Source organism: Fukomys damarensis, unplaced genomic scaffold, assembly GCF_012274545.1.
Source record: "Fukomys damarensis isolate Sample0158 unplaced genomic scaffold, DMR_v1.0_HiC HiC_scaffold_73730, whole genome shotgun sequence".
Lineage (NCBI taxonomy): Eukaryota > Metazoa > Chordata > Mammalia > Rodentia > Bathyergidae > Fukomys > Fukomys damarensis.
The window spans coordinates 9444-32891 of record NW_022974642.1 but is presented as its reverse complement, the minus strand read 5'-3'; the positions used below and the strand labels follow the sequence as shown (position 1 = coordinate 32891).

General features: G+C 35.6%; 1 protein-coding gene across 1 annotated transcript; it reads left to right on the top strand.

Annotated features, from left to right (window-relative positions):
* The first annotated feature begins 17002 nt into the window (after positions 1-17002).
* On the top strand, positions 17003-18489 carry LOC104855452. The gene is made up of 2 exons (XM_010614310.1): positions 17003-17202; positions 17404-18489. The coding sequence occupies exons 1-2, from the start codon at positions 17149-17151 to the stop codon at positions 18487-18489; spliced, it is 1140 nt and encodes a 379-aa protein (XP_010612612.1). The 5' UTR covers positions 17003-17148.
* The last annotated feature ends 4959 nt before the right edge of the window (positions 18490-23448 follow it).

The following is a 23448-nucleotide window of genomic DNA, read 5'->3' as shown; positions in this document are numbered from 1 at the left end:
TTTGCTGCTTGAACTTTTAGCCTCTTACTCTACTGAGTTTGGTTATTAAGTCTAAAGGACTTGGTGAAGTTCTTGGCATCTTCTATGTAGTATATGATGTCATCTGCAAATAATGACAATTTAACTTCTTCATTTCTCGTCTTTCTTCCTTTTATTTCTTTCTCTTCTCTAATTGCTGTGGCTAAGGTTTCCAGAATTATATTACAGGGGATTGGTAGGTGTGGACATTCTTGTCTTTTTGCTGATTTTAATGTTAAGAATTTCATTTTTGACCATTTAGGATGATACTGACTGTTGGTTTTCATGGATGACTTTTTTCAGGTTGAGATAAAGACCATTTATTCCAATTTTCTTTAGGTTTTTTTTTTGATGACTTTTTTCAGGTTGAGATAAAGACCATTTATTCCAATTTTCTTTAGGTTTTTTTTTTTTTAACCATGAGTGGGTGTTGGATTTTGTTGAATGCATTTACTGCATATATTGAGATGATCATATGATTCCTGTTAATATAGTGTATTATAAATTTGTTGATTTGTGCATGTTGAAATGTCCCTGCATCTCTGGGATGAATCCCACTTGATCACAGTGTATAAACTTGATGATGTTCTGCATTCTGTTTGCCAGTTAATTACTGAGGATTTTCCTGTCTATGTTCATTAGAGATATTGACCTATATTACTTTTTTTCTTTTGAGTAATCTTCTGATTAGGGGATCAAGGTGATGCTTGCTTCCAGGTATTAATTGGGGTGTACTGTTTCCTTTTTAATTTCATTGAAGAGTTTACACCATAGAGTGACAGTTCTTCTTTAAATGTCTGTAGAATTCAGCAATGGAGACTTCAGGATCCAGCCTTTTTTGTTGGTAAGTTATTAATTATATTTTCAGTTTCATTTATTGATATTGGTTGTTCTAAGTTTTTAAGTATTTTAATTCAACTTTAGTAATTCATATTTTATCTAGAAATCTGTCCAATTCCTTTGTTTTCCATCTCATTGGCGTACAGCTTCTCATGGTAGGTATCGATGATTCTCTGGATTTCTGCCTGGTCTGTTGTAGTTTTACCATTTACATTCCTAATTACATGAATTTGGGCTTTTTCTTTTCTTATTTTCATAAATTTGGCTAAGGGTTTGTTAATACTGTTTGTTCTGTTGATGCACCAACTCTTTGCTTCATTGATTTTTTTGTATCATTTTCTAAGTTTCTATTACATTGATTTCTGCTTTGATCTTCACAATTTCTTCCCTTGTATGAGATTTGGTACTTTTTTTAGGAGCTTGTGTTTCAGTATTAGGTTGTTTACTTGAGCTCGCTCTATTTTCCTAATATGAGTATTCACTGCTGTAAAATTACCTTTTAAGACTGCTTTTATTGAGTCCACAGATTTTGATATGCTGTACTGGCACTGTCATTTAATTGTAGAAATTGATTTCTTCTCTGATGTCTCTAATGTCATCTGTGACCCATTGGATGTTTGGGATTGTGTTGTTCAATTTCCATGTGTTTTTGAAACTCTTGTAGTTCCCTTCGCTATTGATCTCCAATTTCATCACACTATGATTAGATAATATGCAGAGCATAACTTGAACTCTTTTGCATTTACTGAAACATGTTCTATGAGAATGTCTGTGCACTGTTTTGGAGAATGACTATGTGCATCCGAGAAGAATGTGTACTCTGATTTTCTGGGGTGGAAACTGTATAAATATCTGTTCAGTTCATTTGTTCAAGTGTTTCATTGAGTTCTAGTACTTTGTTGTAAATTTTTTCTCAAGTTGATCTACCTATTTGTGTCAGTAGGGTATTGAAGTCTCCCATCACTATTGTATTAGTACTTATTTGATTTTTCATGCCCATTAGTATTTGTTTTACATAGTTCAACACAGTTGTTTGTGGATCATCTATATTTATGACTGTCCTCTCTTCCGCTTGGACTGATTTCTTTACAAGGTTGTAGTGGACTTTTTTGTTTCTTTTAATTACTGTTGGTTTAAAATCCCTTTTATCTGGAAACAGGATAGCTACAGATGCTTTTTGGGGGGTTCCTGTGGCATCATGTTTAGTTTTCCACCCTGTAACTTTCAGTTCTTGAGTTTATTTTTGAATAAAAGTGTTTCTTTTATGCAGCATATTGTGGGATCCTACTTCTTGACCCATTCTGCCATTCTATTTATTTTGGTTGCTACATTGAGACCATTAACATTGGTGGTTATAACTGATATCTATTGACTTATCCTTGCCATGACTTTTTCCTGTTCTTGGTGTCTCCATCTTTGCATTTAATTTCTTGTCTTGCATGATGGACTCATTCTGATGGGTTTCATGGGTTGTGAACCTCATTGTCTTTTCCAAGGATATCGTTTAATAATTTTGGAGTGATTGTTTAGTATTCATGAAGTTGCTCAGGTGTTCTTTGTCATAAAAATATCTTATTTCTTCATCATTTTTTTTCATTGAGTTTACTGGTACTTTTTAGTATACAATACAGTTACATTCATCATTGGGATATTGTACCTTTGCATGACAGACCATGGTTCACATTTTTCCCATACCCCTGACCTCACTTCACCCACTCCACCCTCCTCTATTTACAAAGAATGTGGTTCCATTTTTTCCTTTTCTCATATTTTTTCTCTTCCCTTATTTCCTTTACCCTAACTTTCCTCCTTTCCCTACATCTTTTCTTCCTATTTCACAATATCAGCTATGTAATTTGGATCTTAGTTACACTTTTAGTTTTTCACACCTGAGATACTGTTCATTATTTACACATGTGTGTCTTATTTGACTCACTTAAGAGTATGTTCTCAATGGCCAGGGATTCAGCTCCGTGGTTTTGCTGCCTGCTTCACGAGCGCAAGGTCCTGAGTTCGTTCCCCAGTGCCAAAAAAGAAAAAAAAAAGTATATGGCCTCAATATGCATCCATTCTCCTATGAATGACTCTAGTTTTTCATTCTTTATGGCAGCGTAGTACTCCATTTTATAGAAAAATCACATCTTCTTTACCCAGTCTCTACCTGATGGGCAATTGGGCTGTTTCCAAGTTTTAGCTGTTACAAACTGTGCCGCTATAAACATTGGTGCACATATATCTCTGTGGTACGATCCCTTTCATTCTTCTGGAAAGATACTCAGTGGAGGAACAGGTGGGTCAAATGGAACCTCTAATCCTATTTCTTTGAGGTATCTTCATATTGATTTCCACAGTGGTTGAACCAGTCTGCGCTCCCACCAACAATGGAGAAGGGTTCCTTTCTCCCAAGAGCTCTGACACCTGTTGTTATTAGTTGATTTCTTGATAGCAGACATTCTTTCTTTGGTGAGATGAAATCTCAGTGTTGTTTTTATTTACATCACTCCAAAGACCAGAGATGTTGACCATTTTTTTCATATATTTTATTTGCTGCTTCTACTTCTTTGTCTGAGAAATGTCCGTTCATTTCAGGTGCTCATTTTTGAATTGGGTCTTTGTATTTGGGGTGTCAGATTTCTTTGAGTTCTTTATATATTCTAGATAATAGTGTTTTGCTGAAAAGCAGCTGGTAAAAATCTTTTCCCACATTGTGGGTTGTCCCATATCTTTCTTGGTGGTTTCTCTTACAGTGCAGAAGCTTTTTAATAAGATGAGATCCCAGTTGTTGATTCTTTTTGCTAGTTCCCATGCAACTGAGGATTTGTTCATAAAGTTTCTTCCTATGGCAATGTCTTTGAGAGTTCTGCCTAACTAATCTTCCATCAAGTTTAGTGTTTCTGTTTTAATACTTATATCTTTAATCCACTTGGATGTTAGTTTAATTCATGGTGAAAGATAAGGTTTTAATTTTAATCTTTGGTAGATTGAAATCCTGTTTTTCCAACACAATTTATTAAAGAGGCTATCTTTCCTCCAGTGAGGATGGTTGTCTCCTTTGACAAAGATGAGGTAGCTGAGTATATCTGGAGTTGTTTTTGTGTCTTCCAATCTGTTCCACTGATCCTCAGGTCTGTTTCTTTGCCAGTACCATGCTGTTTTTAATCATAGTGGCTTTGTAGTATAGTTTCAAGTTGGTAATTGTGATACCAACTGATGAGTCTCTGGAATGGTTTTTGCTATTCTAGGTCTCTTCTGGTTACAAATGAATTTTTGGGTTGTTTTCTTAAGTTCCATGAAATATATTGTTGGGATTTCAATCAAGATTGCTTTGAATCTGTATAGCAGTTGTGGAAGTATGGCCATTTTCACTATGTTAATTCTTGTACATAGGAGCAGGGGATATCTTTTCCTTTTCTTATATCCTCTTCAATTTCTTTTTTCAGAGTGCTGTACTTTTCAGTCATGAGTTCTTTTTCTTTGTTACCTTCATTTCTTGATACTTCATTTTTTCAGATTTGATTGTGAAAGGAATTTTTTCCCTAATTTCTCACTCAGCGAGTCTTTTATTAGTGTACAAGAAGGCTATTGATGTTTTACTATGGACCTTGTATCCAGCTACTCTGTTGAAAGTGTGAGTGAAATCTTGATGTCTTTTGGCAGAGTTTTTTGGGTCTTCTATGTAGAGTATCATATTGTCAGCAAATAATGGCAGTTTAACTTCTTCCTTTCCTATATTTATTGCTTTAATTTCTTTCTCATGTATAATTGCTGTGGCAAATGCTTCCACAACTACACTAAACAGGAATGATGATAGTGGACATCCTTGTCTTTTTCCTGATTTTAACGTGAATGTTTTCAGTTTTGGGCCATTTAACGTGATGTTGGCTGTTTCTTTTTCATACACAGCCTTTATCAAGTTGGGATAAAGACCATCCAATCAAATTTTCTGTATGGTTTTTAGCATGAATGGGTGTTGATTTTTTTGAATGCTTTTTCTGCATCTATTGCGATAATCATATCGTTTTTGTCCTTGACTCTATTAATATAGTGTATTACATTTATTGACTTCTATAAATTCAACTATCCTTGCATCCCTGGAATAAATCCAACTAGGTCAGGGTGTATGATATTCTTCATGATCCTCTGTATTCTGTTTGCTAGTATCTTATGAAGAATTTTTGCATCTATGTTCATTAGGAGATTGATGTGTAGTTCACTTTTTTGGCTGAGCCTTCCCTGGTTTTGGAATCAAAGTAACACTTGCTTCCAGGAATGAATTTGGAAGTATTGCTTCCCTTGCAATTTCATTGAAGGGTTTAAAGAGTAGTGGCAGCAGTTTTCTAAATGTCTTGTAGAATTCAGCAGTGAAGCCATTAGGAACTGGGCTTTTCTTCATTGGTAAGTTCTTAATTAAGTTTTCAATTTCACTGATTATAATTGGAGTGTTTAGAATTTTTATATGTTCCTCGTTCAACTTTGGTAATTCATAAGTATCTAGAAATCTGTCCATGTCTTCTGTGTTTTCCATTTTATTAGCGTACAGTTTCTCAAAGTAGGTATTGATGATCCTCTGGATTTCTGCTGGATATGAGCCTTTTCTTTCTTTTTTTGACAAGGTTGGCTAAGGGTTTATCAATTTTATTTATTCTTTCAAAAAACCCAACTCTTTGATTCCTTGATTTTTTTTTTGTATCATTCTCTTAGTTTCCATTCATTGATTTCAACTCTGACCTTACAATTTCCTCCCTTGTAGGAGCTTTGGGTTTTTCTTCCTCTTTTTTTTCTAGGAGCTTAAGATGCATTATTAGGTTGTTTATTTGAGTTCTCTCAGTTTTCCTTGTGTGGGCATTCACTGGTAAGAATTTTCCCTGTAGAACTGCATCATTGTGTCCCATAGATTCCTATATGCCCATTTGTTTCTGTATTACCATTTATTTGTAAAAACTGACTAATTTCTACTTTAATTTCCTCGTGATCCATTGATTGTTCAGGAGAGTGTTATTCCATTTCCATGTGTTTGTGAAGTTCTTGAGGTTTGTTATGCTATTGATGGCCAGGAGAAGTGCACTATGTTCTGATAATATACTTGGTATAACATCAATTCTTTTGATTTTATTTAAACATTTTCTATGAGCTAGTATGTGGTCCATTTTAGAGAATGACTCATGTGCAGCAGAAAAGAATGTATATTGTGATTTTGTGGGGTCAAACATTCTGTAGGCACTTATTAAGTTCATTTGTTCAAAATCTTGGTTCAGTTCTAGTATTTCATTGCTGATTTATTGTCTAGATAATCTGTTTATTTGTTATACTGGGGTATTTAGATCCTCCACTACAATTGTTTTAATGCTTATTTGGATTTTCATGTCCTTAATATTTATTTGATATAGTTGTGGGCATTAATATTTCATGAATACATATTTATGATTGTCAATTCTGCCTCTTGGATTGTTCTCTTTGTAAGGATGTAGTGGCCTTCTTTGTCTCTTTTAATTACTTTTGGTTTGAAATTTACTTTGTCTGTGAATAAGATAGCTATCCCTGCTTTTTTTCTGGGCTCCTGTTGCATAGAGAACTGTTTCCCATTATTTTATTTTCAATCTATGAGTTTATTTTTGAACTAGGTGTGTTTCTTGTATACAAAATAGATTTGCTTTTAGCTTCTTAATCCATTCTGCCAGTAAATTTCTTTTGATTGGTGAATTGAGGCCATTAACCTTGATGATTATAACTGATATGTATTGACTTATCATTGTCATGATATTTTTCTGTTTCTGGCTCTTTTTAGTTTTTCCCTCTCTCCCTTTAGTTTCTTGCATTGCCTCCCAGGTTACTCTCTTGGGCCTCATGGTGTTGTGACATTGATTATCTTTTTCTAGGATATTGTTTAGAATTGTTTTCAGTGCTGGTTTGGTATCCATGAAGTTTCTCGGGTGTTCTTTGTCATGGAAGTCTTTATTTCACCATTCATCTTAAAAGAGAGTTTTGCAGGATACATCAGTCTACTTTGGTGGTTGTTGTTACTCTGGGCTTGAAATACCTCACTCCAGTCTTTCCTTGACCTGAGACTTTGTGTTGAAAAGTCTGTTGTGATTTTGATGCACTTTCCTTTCTTTCTGATTTGTTTCTTTTCTCTAACTGCTTGCAGTATTTTGTTCTTATGCTGAGTTTCTGGGATCTTGACTATTATATGTCTAGTTGTAGATTTTTTTGATCATGGTTAGTTTTAGTACTATATGGCTTAATTATCTGATGAGATCAGGTGCATTCAGGATGGTATGGCCATAGACTGCCTCACTTATCTGTATGTCAAATTCTTCCCCTTTGTTTGGGAAGTTTTCTGTCATTAATTCTGTGAACACTATTTTAATATTATTTATACTTTCTCCTGCTACTTCATGGATTCCTATCAGTCTTATTTTATTCTTCTTTGCATCGTATAGAAGTTGTTGGATCAATTTCTTATGATGCCTTACTGTTTTAAGAGATCTCTCTTTTCTTGGTCACTGACTGCAATCCTATCTTATAGATCTGAAATTCTATCTTCACATTCATTCATTCTGCTGTGAGTGCTTTCTGTAGAGTTTTTAATCTCCTGGATATCTGTTTCAAACTTCTTCATGGATTCTATTTCTTTCTTATGTTGTGCATTCATGGTTTCCATTTTTTTGTAATGCTACACATTCATGGCTTCTGTCTTGAACCTGAACTCATCTCTTTTTTTTTTGTCTGTTTCTGTTCTAGAATCTCTAATCACTTATTTCATTGTGGTCACTATTTCTGCAGTTATCTGAAAAATTATTTCTGTTTTCAATTTTTCTAGAGCCTGATTGATCTGTTTCGTTACTTTCTGTACTATGAATTCAGGGTGTCCTCAGGTTTATTGTCAGAATTTTCCACCTTGTTTCCCCTAGAATTTGCAGTTAGTGAAATGGAAGTCTGTATTTGTGCCTTGCTAAAGTAATTTCTCATTTTATTTTTGTTGTTGGTGCTGCCTTGGTTTAATACCTGGGTCAGTACTTTGATCTTCCTGATATTGGTGCTTTTTTTTTTTGGTACCGGGGATTGAACTCGGGTCCTTGCACTTGCAAGGCAGGTCACTGAACCGCTGAGCTAAATCCCTGGCCCTACTGCTCTTTAGGTTTTGAGTCTCTAATGACTCAGAGACACTCTCATTTCCCTAATACCAAGAAGAACAACTGATTAAATCAATCATAAAACCTTTAGCCCAACTGATAATATCAGGAAAACAATTGCATTAAGCCCAACTTAGAAAATGATAATTTTTATATTTATTAATCTACCACCTTTAACTATGTGAACTAAATCAAAATTGAAGACCAACAAAAATGTGTTTATAGTGAATTAAACTGTTCAATATAGCAACTCTACCCTTCAGGATGAGGACGTAGAATGAGCTGGGAGGAGAAGAATAGATAGATAAAAGAATAGGAGATGGTTTCAAATGAAACCAAATGACACAGGTTGAGCATGCAAACTCTAGGTAACAGGGGAAGACAACGGGAAAGACAGAGTGCAAGAACAAAACAAGAAGAGAACACAACAGTAATATGGAAGCTAAAAATTGTATTCACTTTCCTTTGAAACTAATGACATTTCAGCAAAGGAAAAAGAGATAAAAAAAGAAAAAGAAAGAAGAAATCCAAATCAGGGCAGGGTGGATGTGAATGTGATCTGGGTGAGACATCTGACACCCCATTGATTGCCAGGATTGATTCAGCTGATCTTGCTGGCTTGGCAGGTGTCCCTTTGCTAACTCATCACTCCATGTGCAGCCCTCCTGAAGCTACATACTCAGTAGAACAGGATGACCATCCCCTATAGAGGACCATTTCCTCATTCAAGGGTATATGAGTAGCTGTGCTCCCCTGTGAAAACATCCAAAGAAGCTTTCCAATTTGCACAGGAACAGGAACAAAAAGGGAGATAAAGTATAATGTGGGGGAGCAAGAGGCTGAGTGGGAAGAAAAAGAAAGAAAAAAAGGAAGAATTTGAAGAATGGGGAAAAATGAAAATTTAAAAATAAAAATTTAAAATTACAAATAAGAGGAAAAGAAAAAATTTGAAGATCCTCTTTCAGGGTATATCTCTGCTGTTATAATAGACAATGTGGGCAGCAATGTGCAGAACTAAGTCAATTAGTCTCAGTTAGCCAATGGCAGACCCCTGAGATTCAGGCTGAATTCTGGCTGCAAGGCCAGGTGGAGCTCCCTGATCTCCTGCAGGGTTGAACTCTGCAAGCTTCTACTGCTGGTTCCACCTGCCATTCCCCTGAAGATATTCCAAGTTCTTATGGATGGTGTTGATCCTTCGAACTTACCAACTGTGGAGGTCTGATGTTCCTTGTACACTTCCACTCTAAGTTATGGACCTCAGTACAATGTCCTTTATGGCCACCTGGGCCTCTACAGTGTGGATCCAGGTAGTGGCACAACCAGGAAACCTGAAAGCATGGGGGCACACTGCAGAAGCACCCACGCGGCTGGGCAGTTCTTCCTGCTCTGCTCCAATGAAGACCTGGGGTGCTGTTCATGGGGGAGCACAGAGCTCCCCACTCAGCTCGGCAGTCCTCACAAGTCTGCTCTATTAATTTTGAATGATATTTTTCCAGGGTACACCAGTCTGAGTTCAAGGTTGTTTTATTTTTGCGTTTGGAATACTGCACTGCGGTATCTTCTTCCTTTGAGGAAATGTGTTGAGATGTCTGCTGTGACTCTGATAGGCTTCCTTGGTATACGATTTGTTTCTTTTCTCTAACTGCTTGTGCTATTTTGATCATCTGTTGCATTTTTGAAATCTTTACTATTATAGTCTACTTTCAGATTTTTAAAAAATTTTGATCTTGGCTAGTTGGAGTCCTAGATCACTCACATGTTTGTATGTCAAATTCTTTTCTCTGCTTGGGAAGTTTTTTGGCATTACTTCCGTGAACTGTTTATTTATATTGTCTGCACTATCTCCTTTTTCTTCATTGACTCCTGTCAGTCTTAAGTTATCATTTGCATCTTTTAGCAGATGCTGGATTGATTTCTCATGGACCCTTGCTCTTTGTAAAAAAATTTTCTTTTCCTGGTCTTTAATCAAAATCTTGTCTTCTATATCTGATATTTTGTCTTCGTATAGACTCACTCTGCATTGTAAACATTCAATGGAGTTTTCAATTTCCTAGATATCTGTTTGCATCTGCTTTATGCATTTCATTTGCCTCCTATGCTGGGATTCCATCATGTTCCTGAGCTCCCCCTTTTTAAAATCTTGGTCTGCCCTAGTGGTATTATTCATGTGTTCACTATGGGCACAATCTCTATTGTTATCTGAGAAATTATTTCTGATTGTATTTTTTTTCAGATCCTCTTTTGTTGCCAGTTCAGGGAGTGCAGGGGGTTGAGTATCACATTATTTCAGGTTGTTGCTGCTTCGAGTTGCCTTTGATGATTTCAAATTTTTGTTTTGAGACTTGTATATGTGTCTTTCATTTCAATTGATGCAATCTGTTGTGCCTCTATTGAGGTGACTCCTTGCTTTCCTAATGGACTTGATCTCTCAACATGCATCAGAGAGATGTTCTCTTAATGCTCACCATCATGTTCAGAATGATGGCCTTTTGCAACCCTGTACTTGGCTGTTGAGGAACATGATTCTGCGTGGGGCCTGTGTGCACTCACTGCTGGGACCTATTCACACTTATTAGTAGTATCTGGGCTTCTTTTCCCTTTTGTTCATTAGCTTTCCTTCTATTTTTGCAACAGAATTGTTAGGGAAGAGATTATAACTTTAGCAAGTGTTTTTTCAAGATATGAATCCTGAGAAGATTTTGTTGAAGTTTTTAATACTGAAAGTGAGGAAAAGTAGGAAGAGGAAATGCTGAGCCAATGAGAAATGATGAGATGTTAATTACCCACCATGCATCAAATGTAATGTTGGGTAATGGAGTGAAATCATTAATAAACCCTGTTCCCTGACCTCAAGGAGCCCTCAGTTTTGGAATATTAAGTAGTTATATACAATTCAAAATATTTTGAAAATGTACAAAATGAAGATGATGGCATGACTGTGTTGATTCTCCCCCAAAAGGCATGAAGTATGCCAGACACAAACACAGAAAGGAAACTGAGGAATAATGATGAAATATACTCATAAGAATTACTTAGGAGAATGGAGAAACAGAAGAACAACATGGATTATGCAATCATGCAAATTTCCAAAAATGAATGTCATTATATTGTATACCTTAAATGTACCAAGGAAATTAATATTTAAAAAGAATTACACAAATAACATGTGTTTTTTAACATGTGTTCTGCAAATCATCTTTGATTTTCCAAATATGCAATTGTTCATTAGTAGCCTCTTAATAATAGTCATATATGAGGTGTCAATTAAGTCAGGTCATTCCAATGTTCACCATCTTTAATAATTGATGATAAAGGGTGATACAGTACTATGCAGCTACTATATTAAAAATCATTACTAGTCTAACTTTAGGTATAACTGAATGCTTCTGTCTGTGATCTGAATACATGTTAAATTTTTTCTTTTTGATTCGTCAGTTTTTGCTTTTATTTTTAAATTGTTTTAAACAGGTTTTATTAGCCATCAAAGTACAGGTGACAGTGCTGTATTTAATTTGGGTTACAGTAAAACAGATGATGTTTCATCATCTTTCTTCACTCCATCTACCTGTTCCTTGATAATGGGAAACATTCCAAGCAAAGTCAGTATTTACATTAAATTTAGAGTGTTCTCTTGCTCTTCTCACTCTTGATCTATCCAACCTCTCTCCACCCCAACCCATCTGCACTGCTGTAGCCTATTCCTCATTTATGCCTGACTAAAATCCAATTTATCTTGTACCTAAATACTAATATATATTCTTGAAACAGGAAACAAGTAGGTATCAACAGTGAAAACTAACATTCTGTGCTCTCCAGTGCTCTATCTTGTAGAATGGGAGCTGCATGGAGAAGAGGAATGGGACTGGGAGAGGAGAGAGGAAAGGAGATGAGGATTAATGAGAGGAATGATCAAAGTATGTCATATGCATGAATGAATATGCCAAAAATAAACTCTATTTTATATTCATATATAGATCATATATATTTTATATAGATCATAAACACTAATAAAATTATTTTAAAAGCCAAGTGTTGGGATACCATTCATTTGAGGTAGATAAAGAGAATAGCACTTAGACAGTAAGTCAGGAAACCATATAAAAGCTAAATTATTTCAATTGGTTCATAGTTTTTCTCCTTTATTGACAGTCGTGTAAACTATAATTTTAACAATAACTACACCATAAGACTTCTTAGTCACCAACATTTATGTTTTAGTAATGTGCTCAAAATTCAGAATTCTAGATGTTATCTTTATGTTCTTAATGAATAGCATGTTCAAATTTCGCGTTTTTAAAGGAGTCTAATAAAATATAATCGTCCTCAACAGGTGGAAATCTGAACAATCTGGCCATATGCAAACATCACTTTCAGGATGATGATGGTAATAGTAATAAATTGCCAATGTTTTGGAAATGGAAGGGCATCCAGATTAAGTCATTTTAAAATCTCTTTAGCCACAATGATTTCCAGTACCTTGGATGGGCAGTTTATAATTTGTTACAACACTGATTTAAAAGAAAAAGGTTCAGGCCTGGGGATTTGACTTAGTGGTTGTTCCACCTGCCCCCCAAGAACAAAATCCTGAGTTCGATCCTGGGAGAGAGAGGCTCAGAAAGCCAATGGAAAATCTCAAGAAAGAGAAAATATATATAAAAATAAGCAATTGAAATGTTCATCAATGAATAATACATAAACAAAACGTGTATTTGTAGGCAAAACCAGAAGTATGGAGGAGATAGAAGAATCAGTAAAATTGAAGAGAACATAATAAAATATACCCAATCTCAACAGAGAGAAGATAGATTAAGAAGTTATAAAAGAATCTTAGTAACTTCTGTTTGTAACAAACCATATAGCATCCATCTTATTAGAAACCAGAAGAGAAGGAGAAAATGGAGAATGCTCAAAGAGTAGATGAAAAAATAATAATTAATGATCAGTTTAACAATAAAAATATGTGAAAAAAATTCAGCACAGCTTCATGGTAAAACCATCAGAAGGTAGAAACAGAAATCTCTCAATCTGATGAAAAGCATGTACAATGAACCCACAGGTAAAAACTACACATAATTTTTTTCAGAAAAAATCACCCTTGATCATCAGTGTTAGGAAGAAGATAAAAAATGTCTAAATCTCATGACTTCCATTCAAAACAATCCCAATTGTTCTAGCTTACACAATTAAGCAATGAAATTAAATTAAAAGTATCTGTAGTAGAATGCAAGATGAAAAATTATCTCTATTTCTAAATTATGAGATCATGTGTATAAAAAAATATGGAATACAATAAAAATCTTAGACTAAAACAAAGTCAGGAAGCTTGAATGATACAAGGTGAATATACAAAATGATTTATTAATACACTTCAAAATGAAAAATCTGAAAATCACAATGGAAAATTATTTCATATTAATATAAAAAGTTGACAAAACTATTTACAGAAAATGCAAAAGTTATGTTTGGAAAACTATGAAATACAGAAACAAATTTAAGCCTAAAAAACTGAAAATATATCACATATTCAAAGATTAGAATGTTTAATTTTGCTAAAATCGCAATATTACTAACATTTTTCTACAGAATTAATGTAATTCCTATTAAAACCTATATATCATTTGATATTAAATTTCATATGGAAACTTAAGAGGACTGGAAGAACCAAAACTACATTAAGAAAGATGTGCTGAAAGACCCCTTTCTGATTTAAAGTGACAAAGACAGTGTGGTAGTAATAAAACTAAACATATATAGTCTGATACACAATAACTGACAGTTGAGATAAACGCATTTTTACATTAAACTCCTTATGGAAATAAAGTATTTGCAAATAGGGAAGGGAGCAGTGGGTGAAGGGAGGACAGGGATAAGGGGAAAAAATGAGAACCAAGACCTGTCATGTAAAGGTGCAAGATTCCAATGAGGAATGTAACTGTACTGTATACCTAAAAGGTACCAATAAACTCAATGAGGAAAAAAAGTAATCTTAAGCAAAAACCACGTAACATACATTTATCATTTTAACTATTTCAAGTTTATTATTTGGTGCTATTAAAAACATTCATAATATCCAACCATCACCACCTTCAATCTTCATAATTCTTTTTTATCTTCCCAAATCAAAGCTCCATAATTTCTAAACAGTAACCTCCTGTCTTTCCTAATCTTCTGGAGCCAACACTTCACTTTTCTGTCTTTTTAACTTTGACCACTCTGCTTATCTCAAATAATTGGAACCAAACAATGTTTGTGTTTTGTGAATGGTTTGTTTCAGTTAGCAAAATGTCCTCAAGGCTTATCCATGTGGTAGAATAACTTGTAATTTTAAGGCCAGATAACATTTCATTGTATACAACTGAATAATATTTCATTAACATCAATTAATGAATAACATTTCAGTGGAAGAGAAGGCAGCATTCAAGGCATTGTCTTGGAATGAGAGATTGAATCCTCACCAGACAATGAACCTATGGGTGTTTGTTCTTGAACTTCTCAATCTTTAGTGCTGTGAAAAATATTTTTCTCTTCTTTGTAAATTGTTAGGTGTGTGGTGCTCTGATACAGAAGAAAAATAGACAATGACAAAGAAATATTGATTTTTCTTTCTTCTCCTAAATACTTTAAACATAAATTATATGAAATCAAATGGATATGGTTATACTGTTTGGTCTATAATGTAATGAAAATTAATATGACCAATCACATGAAGGAGATGGTGAGACCAGAGTTTTATTAGAGCAAGTAAATTATACCAGATGATCAGTTGAATTCTCAGAAATATATAAGAGAATTACGCATTTTAAATAAACAGTAAATAGAACAATCAGTATGAATACATAAATGGTTTCTTTTCTTTCTGAAATGGATATACATTTTTCAATGAAAAATTATAACAATATGTTATTGTCTTTGTAACATGCATGGAACACACACATATATACATACATATATCAGCACAAAAAGGGAAGAAGAAAGAGTGGCAAAGTAGAAAGACTATGCACAGTTTTCATGAATTAAGTTATTATAATTCTGAGGAAAGTAGTACAAGGCAAAACAAAACAAAACAAAACAAAACAAAACAAAAACAAAAAAACAACCCGAAAGGAGACATGTAGAAAACCAAATGTTAAATATCAGCCATAAATCTAGAAATGTTAGTAATAACACGAATTGTGGATTAATTAAAATGCAGTTATAAAAAAAGGATTATTAGTTTGAATAAAAGTAATATGACTCAACTCTATGCTGTCTTATAAGTTAAAGTATCCAATACTGTATAAATAGATTGAAAAATGTATTGTACATATATAACAGTTTGCTATTCAGCTCTTTTCCATTAGGTTTATTGGCTCATTTTAGGTATACAAGATGATGACATTTATCTTTGGGAATTTGTACCTATACATGATGTTTCTTAGTTCTTAATTTTTCCCCATTTCCTTGCTCTCCCTTCAACCTTTCCAGCCCTCCCTATTTACAATGACTTTTTTCCTTTTCTAATAGTTTTCCTTTCCCTTCTTTTCTTTCCCCTTCTCCTCCCACTTCCTCCTCCCCTTTAGACCTTTTCTTCCTGTTTCACATTATCTATTGTACATTAGGATTCTTATCTGCACTTTCAGTTTCTCACACCAGAGAAACTATTTGGTATTTCCTCTGGTGTCCTATTTATTTTCACTGAGGAGTATGGCCTCAATATGCATTCACAGCTTTTAAAAAATAGGAAACTCTTTCATAACTAATGAGCCTAGAGTATACTATATTAAAAATATAACCCAAGTATAAGAGACAAAGTTTAATGATACAAATATGTTAAAAATAGTAGGGCAAAATATCAAGCTAAAAGCAGTCACAAGAGATGCACTAGATAGAACAATATCATAAAATATTCTTTAAGACATGAAATGCCAGTAGAGATAAAGGGAGACTATTATAATGATGAAATGCTCAATTTATCAGGAAGTTAGAATAACTGGTACAATACATGACTCATAAAATCTCTAAGTAGTAAAGAACAAAAGCAGACTGAATTTAGATAAGAAATAATGTTACTATTGAACAATAGTCAGAGATTTCCACATTTTATCTTCAATGTTAAATACAATTGTAAGGAAGATCAATATGGAAATAGAACATTGAAGCAGCAGCAAGTACTAAAACCCTATCAGAAGACATATGTAGAATTCATCATCTAATAATCTCAAGTGCACCAGAAACTTTCTGCAGGAGAAACAAATAATATATTATAGTACAACTCTCAGTAAATTTAAAAAGCAGAAATCATGAAAAGTATATTCTCTGATAACAGTGGATTGTAATGGAAAGTTAAGCAGGATTGAGAATACATTGGAAAAGGACAAGAAAGGATCATAAAGACCTTTTGAGAGAGAGAGAGAGAGAGAGAGAGAGAGCGATCACGTGTATTGCAGTGGTGGGTGGGCAGGTGGAGGGAGTTGGAACCAGGTTGCAGTATATTTTGGGGTACAACTGACCAGCCTAGGTGACTGGGAGTGGGACAGAGGGATGGGAAGAGTGTCAAAGACAAACATAACTTCTGGTTTGGGGCATGGACATGTGAACTGATGGAACCACCTTACTCAAAAGCTAAAGGACACAGGGAGAAGAGGCATATTGGAGTAGATGACAAAAACAAGTACAAGTTTGACCCGGCCGAGTGATATACAAATGAAGCTCAGAGTTAACATCACAACTAGAAGATAATGGTAGAGTAATGGAAGCCATAGGTCGTATTTAAGGCCCTTTAAGTTAGGGAATCTCATACAGTTTGTGCTCTAGCCAGACACACTAATGAGAGGTTAGATGAAAAGCATTATTTCTTCCTCTCCAGAGTGCCTCCTCCCCACCTTTGTGAAACCAGCCCCAGCGGAGTAGGCCAATAGGGGTGTGGCTGTGACCAGGCAGCATTCTTCTCTCACTGCTGACTCAACCACATCATTGTGACATACAGCTGTGTTGCCTGGTTACTGATGTAAAACCGGAGACTGAGAGCTCTCACCCTCAGATCAAAGCAGCCCCTGCCAGAGTCAGATGCTTCTGGCCAGGCTCAAAAGTAGCTAGATTCCCATAGGGGTCTAACGCAAGGTGAGGATGCTTACGGAGCAGTGAAGCAGCAGAGCCTCCAAACTCTTAAAGCGCAACCATGTCTGGAATGCCATTCAAAGGAGAGGAAGGTGAAGATCATCGAGCTAAACAGGTAAAGCCAATAGAATCCCAAGAGGAGAAAATTCATGTAATGCACACGTCTTTACATAACATAGCCATTCAAGTACATGATCTGTGTAATTGTGCTGACGATCTTGTGGATCAAATATCCAAAGAGAGTGCTGATGCCTCTTGGAGATTTATGGTTTTACAGAATCATTTAATCCAGTTAATGGATGTTATTACCCACCAGGGTACGAACAAAGAATCTCAACTGCAGGCTATAGAATCAAAGGAGGATGAAGAAATTACTCTTCCAACAGAGCAGGTGTCCTCGTCCCAGTCATTACCTGTTACAATGTATGCAAGACGTGATGCTTGTGGGCAGACATCAGCTCTCAATATACCTACTTTTAATTACCGACATGATACAGGTTTAAAGGATTTTTCTGATAGCTCCTATAACTTTGGAATTTGTAAAAAGAATATTGTAGCTGAGAGTAAAGAACAAAAGCAAGAGAAACTGAAGGAGCAGGGGCACCTCTATCATCCCAGTGAACCAGAGAGTGCGCCTCTACGTCAAAGCATACAAGATGATGGGTCAGTGGACCCCAGCCAAGCTGCCTGGGAAGAGATGTGTTATTCACGGGTGTATCAACCAGTGGAACGTTTCTCATTTCCCATGCATTCATTTGGGTGTGAAGTAAGTAGGTTTTTAACTGGAGCTGGAGGAAAAACATTAGCCAGCCCTCTGTATTCACTAAGGAGTGGAACTGAATACCTCAAAGACACACAGAAATATGTCCATTATGGAATTGGGAAGGGAGCAAAAGTGGAACCCCAACCTCCCATTCATTATAAAACAGAGGTGTTTGTGAGCCCCACCGCACCACTGTCGCCACCTCCATTACCGCCTGATTGGCTTGCTCGCCTAAGACAGCCAAAGAGGGCAGAGGATCCTGGAGCCATCCATTCCCCATCTCAGTCTCCATCCTCTGTTTTGGGAACTTCAGCAACATCCCAACTGCTACGCCTCCAGACTACTCCTGATGCAGGTCTTCCACTTCCTGCAACTAATGTAGACTTATCTCCATCTGTACGTAAAATTATTCAACATTATGAAGTGCTTACTCATGATCTATACCCACCAGAGGAAGATAAAGGAGATTTATTCAACATTATGAAGTGCTTACTCATGATCTATACCCACCAGAGGAAGATAAAGGACAGTCTCCAACCATGTCTCCTCTGGAAGCAATCTCACGTAGAATTGAAACAAAAGACACAGTTACAAATCGAATTGGATATGCTCCAGTTATACAGTCACCAGCATCTGTAGTTTTTCCATCTGCAAGGTCTACATTTGCACAACCACCAAAGCATTCTGTGACAAGAGTGTCGAGATATTCAGTTCAGTCAACACCAAGGTCTTCCCTTTCAGCACCATTAAGATATCCATTTTCATTAGCAAAATCATCAACTGCACCTTTATCTGGAGTTTCAACTCAAAAATCTTCACAAAGTTCAGCTCCACTGTCGATATTTTCACGTCCACAAGCATCACAAGTTTCACTTTCATCAGGAAAACATTCATGTGCCCAGCCATCAAGACTTGCCCAATCAAGGAGTGTAGGTGTACAGTCAACAAGAACTTTAGTTGTTCCATCAGAAAGACCTTCAGTTGGACAATCAACAAGGCATCCGATTCCACAGCAACAAAGATCATCAAGTTCAAAGTCCACACTGTCTTCTGTGCCTCAATCACACTTTTCTTCGACAAAGTCACCATCATCTTGCCAAACTCTGTCATTGAGCCAATCTTCAAAAATTCCTGTTAGCTCTGGTACAAAACAATCTTCATCAAGTCCATCAGTATTCAGTAGAGCAAGTAGAGCCCTAGTGCAAGCAGTAAGAAAAGGCCTTCTGCCAAGCAAAGCTGAAGATCAGTGTATACGGAAAGCCAACATAGACATTTCTAAAAATAAAGCGAGTTCCTTCTTGATCTGTCAGAAAGCAGTGGGATGCAATGCTGGTAAATCAGAGAAGAAGGCCGGTTAATTGGAGGGAAATGAACAAATAAATAAATCCAATTGAAGTAATAGTAACACTCAATTTTTTATTCCTTGATAATTAAGTCATTACTGATGATTTGTATTTATTTCTTTAAAATAATCCCTTATCTGCTTATTTTACAAGAGAACTGTTACCACATATTCCATGTGAAATATTGTACATTTTTTAAAGAACCTAAATTATTCAATTAAATGAACATTTTAAGTGTTAAGGTCAGAAATTTCTAAAAAGCACTTTAAGATAGGTCATATTTAAATTCCAAGGCTTTCTAGTTATAGTATATCATTTCATGTAAAATGTAATGAAAACATTCAAAATTTCTGCCTCAATTACAGCAATATACTAAGAAAATAAGTGAAACATACAGGTCTAACTATCCCTCAAAGGACAGGAACAATTAATCCTTGGTGGGTTTTTTGTTTTGTTTTGTTGTTTCCTGTATTCTTACCACTTAAATTTTTTCCTCATTGAGTTTATTGGTACTTTGTAGGTATGCAGTACAGTTACATTCATCATTGGGGTCTTACACCTTTACATGATGTATCTTGGTTCTTATTTTCTCCCCAGACCCCTGTCGTCCCTTTACCCCCTCTACCCTTCCCTATGTACAAAGGCTTTGTTGTTAGTTTTTACTTTTCTCATGCTTTTGTTTTTGTTTCAAATATGTCAATTTTATTTCCATTTCTGACAGTACTATTTGCATTATGATATGAATAGTATTAACAACAATGTTAATTAAAAAATAAAATTTGTGTGTAATTTTTCAAGTACACCATGATGACTTGAAATATGCACACATTCTGCAATGAGTATATTAAACTAATTAACATTTATTTGTATTATAACACAAACATATTTTTTTACAGTAGATAAATTAGAATTCAGTGCGATAGGAGTTTTGAAGAATAAAATATATTATCAAATATAGTATCATATTGTATGAACGATTCCTTGGAATTTTCCATTCTATTTTACTGAAATTGTGTATCCTTTGACCAAGAACTCATCAACCCACACCTGCAACCCCATAACCATCATCCCACACAATTTTTCTGTGAATCTGAAATGTTACACTCTACATACAAGGGAGATCATGCAGTATTTGTCTTACTGTGCCTGGTTTAGTTCACTTAATATAAGATGCTATGGCTCATGAACCTTGTTACACATAAGAGCGTTTTGTTTTGCAAGCTAATCCAGTGGTACTCATTTCTTGAAGTTTATTCTTTCCATGATTGTCATCAGAAATCAAATTCCTAGGGCTGGGATGTAGCTCAGTGGAGCCGTGCCTGCCTGGCAAGCACAAGGTCTTGAGTTAGATTCCCAGTACCAGAAAAAAAGAAAAACACTAAGAACAAACTGAATTGGAAGAGAACTAAGTCAAATCCAATGGTTTGGTTCAATGTTGACCTTATGGAGGAGTTTGATGCAGTTCTTCCCCAGTTTGATTTACCACCAGAAAGGTGGAAAGAAGTTCATAAGCTAGGGTGCCTCTGTATACATACACATCATCATTCTCTGTTATTCAATGACAGATCATTAGGCTGATTCTTTTCCTTGGTTGATACAAATAGTGCTGCAGTGAACATCAATGTGCACTTGTCTCTTCAACATACTGATTTTGTTTTTCATATGTATGTCATTATGCCTTATATCTAGATAACCGCCCAAAGCCTCATGTGCTCATAAGAGAGATTTTACAGAGCTGGCTGAACTTAGGAATGTGATTCAGGGATTAAGGGTGTGGGATCTTAAATTAGTGCACTGATTGGAACTGGCATAGGTCTGGGTGAGGATAATGCAAGTCACCCTGGTTGTGGGTGTCACCAATGAAAAGGCTTTTAGCCTAGATGAAAGACAAAGGGAGAGAGGGAAGGTAGGCTTGCTGGTGATGCCTGCTGCCTGCTGCCTTCTACTTGCCATGCCATACCAGGGACTGTTTCTCCTCCATGATGCCCCATCCTATGCTGTCCTGCTCGGAACCAGTCGACTATGGACTGACACCTCTACAAACTGTGAGCTGATATACAATTTTCCTCCTTTAATTTTGACTGTTGGCTGTTTTGTCTCAGCAATGAAAAAAGTAACTAAGATATGTATACATACAGATCTTTACAAATATCAATTGTGTTCCCCAATCCTACATAGGATGATATAGTAGCTCTATTTTACTTTTTTAAAGAACAGTTTCATTGCACTAATTTTTGCACTTCACTCCATTTACGAAGTGTAAGATCCAGTAGATTTTAGCACTTTAATAGAGTTATACAACCATGAACATAATCAAATTATACCATTTTTGTTCTCCCAAAAGGAAATACTTTAACCACTTCTTATCATCTTCCAATCCCTCCTATCTAAATGCAGATAACCACTCTGTACGTCTTTTTAATTATTGAGGAAACTCTGAGATGTTTTTCATTACAGTGACACCAATCACATTCTCATATACAGTCATCAAGTGATCCCTGTTATCCATACCGCTGATGAGAGATTTATCTTTCATCTTTTAAAAATATCCCTTCTAACATGTATGCAGTTTTAATTTGCATTTCTCTATTGTTAGTGATGTGCAGCAGTTTTTCACATACCTGTAGGCCATTTGACTGATTTTGAGAAAAGTCTATTCAGATTATTTTCCCATTTATACATTATATTGTGTTTTCATCCTATTTGTAAGTTTTAATTTCTCATATATTGTGCACATTAATCCAATTTTAGACATGTTGGAAACATTTTCTTTTATTCTTCATGTTGTCTCATCACTATGTTGATTGTTTACTTGAATGTGTGGGAGATTTGCAGTTGAAAGTAATACAATCTGTCTATTATTGCTATTGTTGCCTATTCCTTAGAGTTTTCGTCCAAAATGTTATTGTTCTGAACAATGTTGTGGAGCTTTTCCCAATAATTTTTGTATAACTTTTACATTGTCATGGCTTGCAGTTAAAGCTTTAATCAATTTTGAGTTGAGTTTTGAGTATAATGTGATATGAGACAAGGGTCTGATTTTCTTCTTCCACATGGGATTGTCCAGTTGTACAAAGAGCACTTATTGAAGAGACTGTGTTTTCTCTATTCCGTGTGGCAAGTGTGTTGAGACTCCATTGAACATAAATGCATGAATTTCTTGCTGACTTCTCTATTTTGTTCCAGTGACATAGGTGTCTACAGCTATGGCATCTCAGTGCTCTTTTGAATATTATAGTTGTTTAATATGTTTTGAAATTAGGTATTATGGTCTGTCTGCAGTCTATAATACTAACATGAAATACTTCTTTAAATAACCCATCCAACTTTTTGAAGAACAAAATGTATAATAGATATACACAAACTCATAGATTGAGAGATAGATTGTGAGCAGCAGAGGTCTTCCTAAAGAAAACAATATAAAACAAACCTAAAATGAAAAGTAATAAGTAATATATCTCCCCATATGATGAAATATTCTTTATAAAATGCACTATTTAAAGAATTAAACATTTAGTAATGCAAAGGAGAAATAATAGGAAATAATGTATAAATATGAAGTAATGTATAAATTCCATGGCTGAAATACTGGCTCAGTGGCTTGCCTACCATGCATGGGTAAGGCCCTGGGTTCAATTCCAAGCAATGCGTACACACACACACACACACACACACACACACACGCACACAATATACTAAATTCTTACAGAACAGTTGAAGTAAAATTCCAGTAGAAAAGTGGACAAGTTATTGGGCAGAATAATCAACAACATATAAAAAGGCTCCATCTCACTATTTAGATACAATATAAATACCAGTAAATTGAGGGCTAGTCAAATACAGTACTGTGTAATGAATGATTGCAGTGTCCCAAGAAGAACGAAGTATGTAGTGGGTATTTGTCCACTGATTTGGGAAGATGGTTGACTTCCTAGCATGTGGATTCCCTTTCTGGGGTTGAGGGAATTGGTGCTTGTACATGCTTCTGTGGGATGCAGGGTTCCAGCTCTTTCTACAGGATTGCAAAAGACTGTATATGATCTATTTCCTGTACTGTGGGAAGGTAGGATAAAGGAGCATGTCTGAATGTGTCCAGTTTGATGTTCTCACTTGAGCGTTGGAATCAGGACCGGCGATACGCTGCAGTGGACTCTGGTGCGCTGTGCATCTCCTGTCATGCAGGGAGAACTCATTTCCTCCTGTAGCAGAGAGTGGTGCTGCAAGGCAACTCGCAGCTGCCGATCTTGTAGATTAA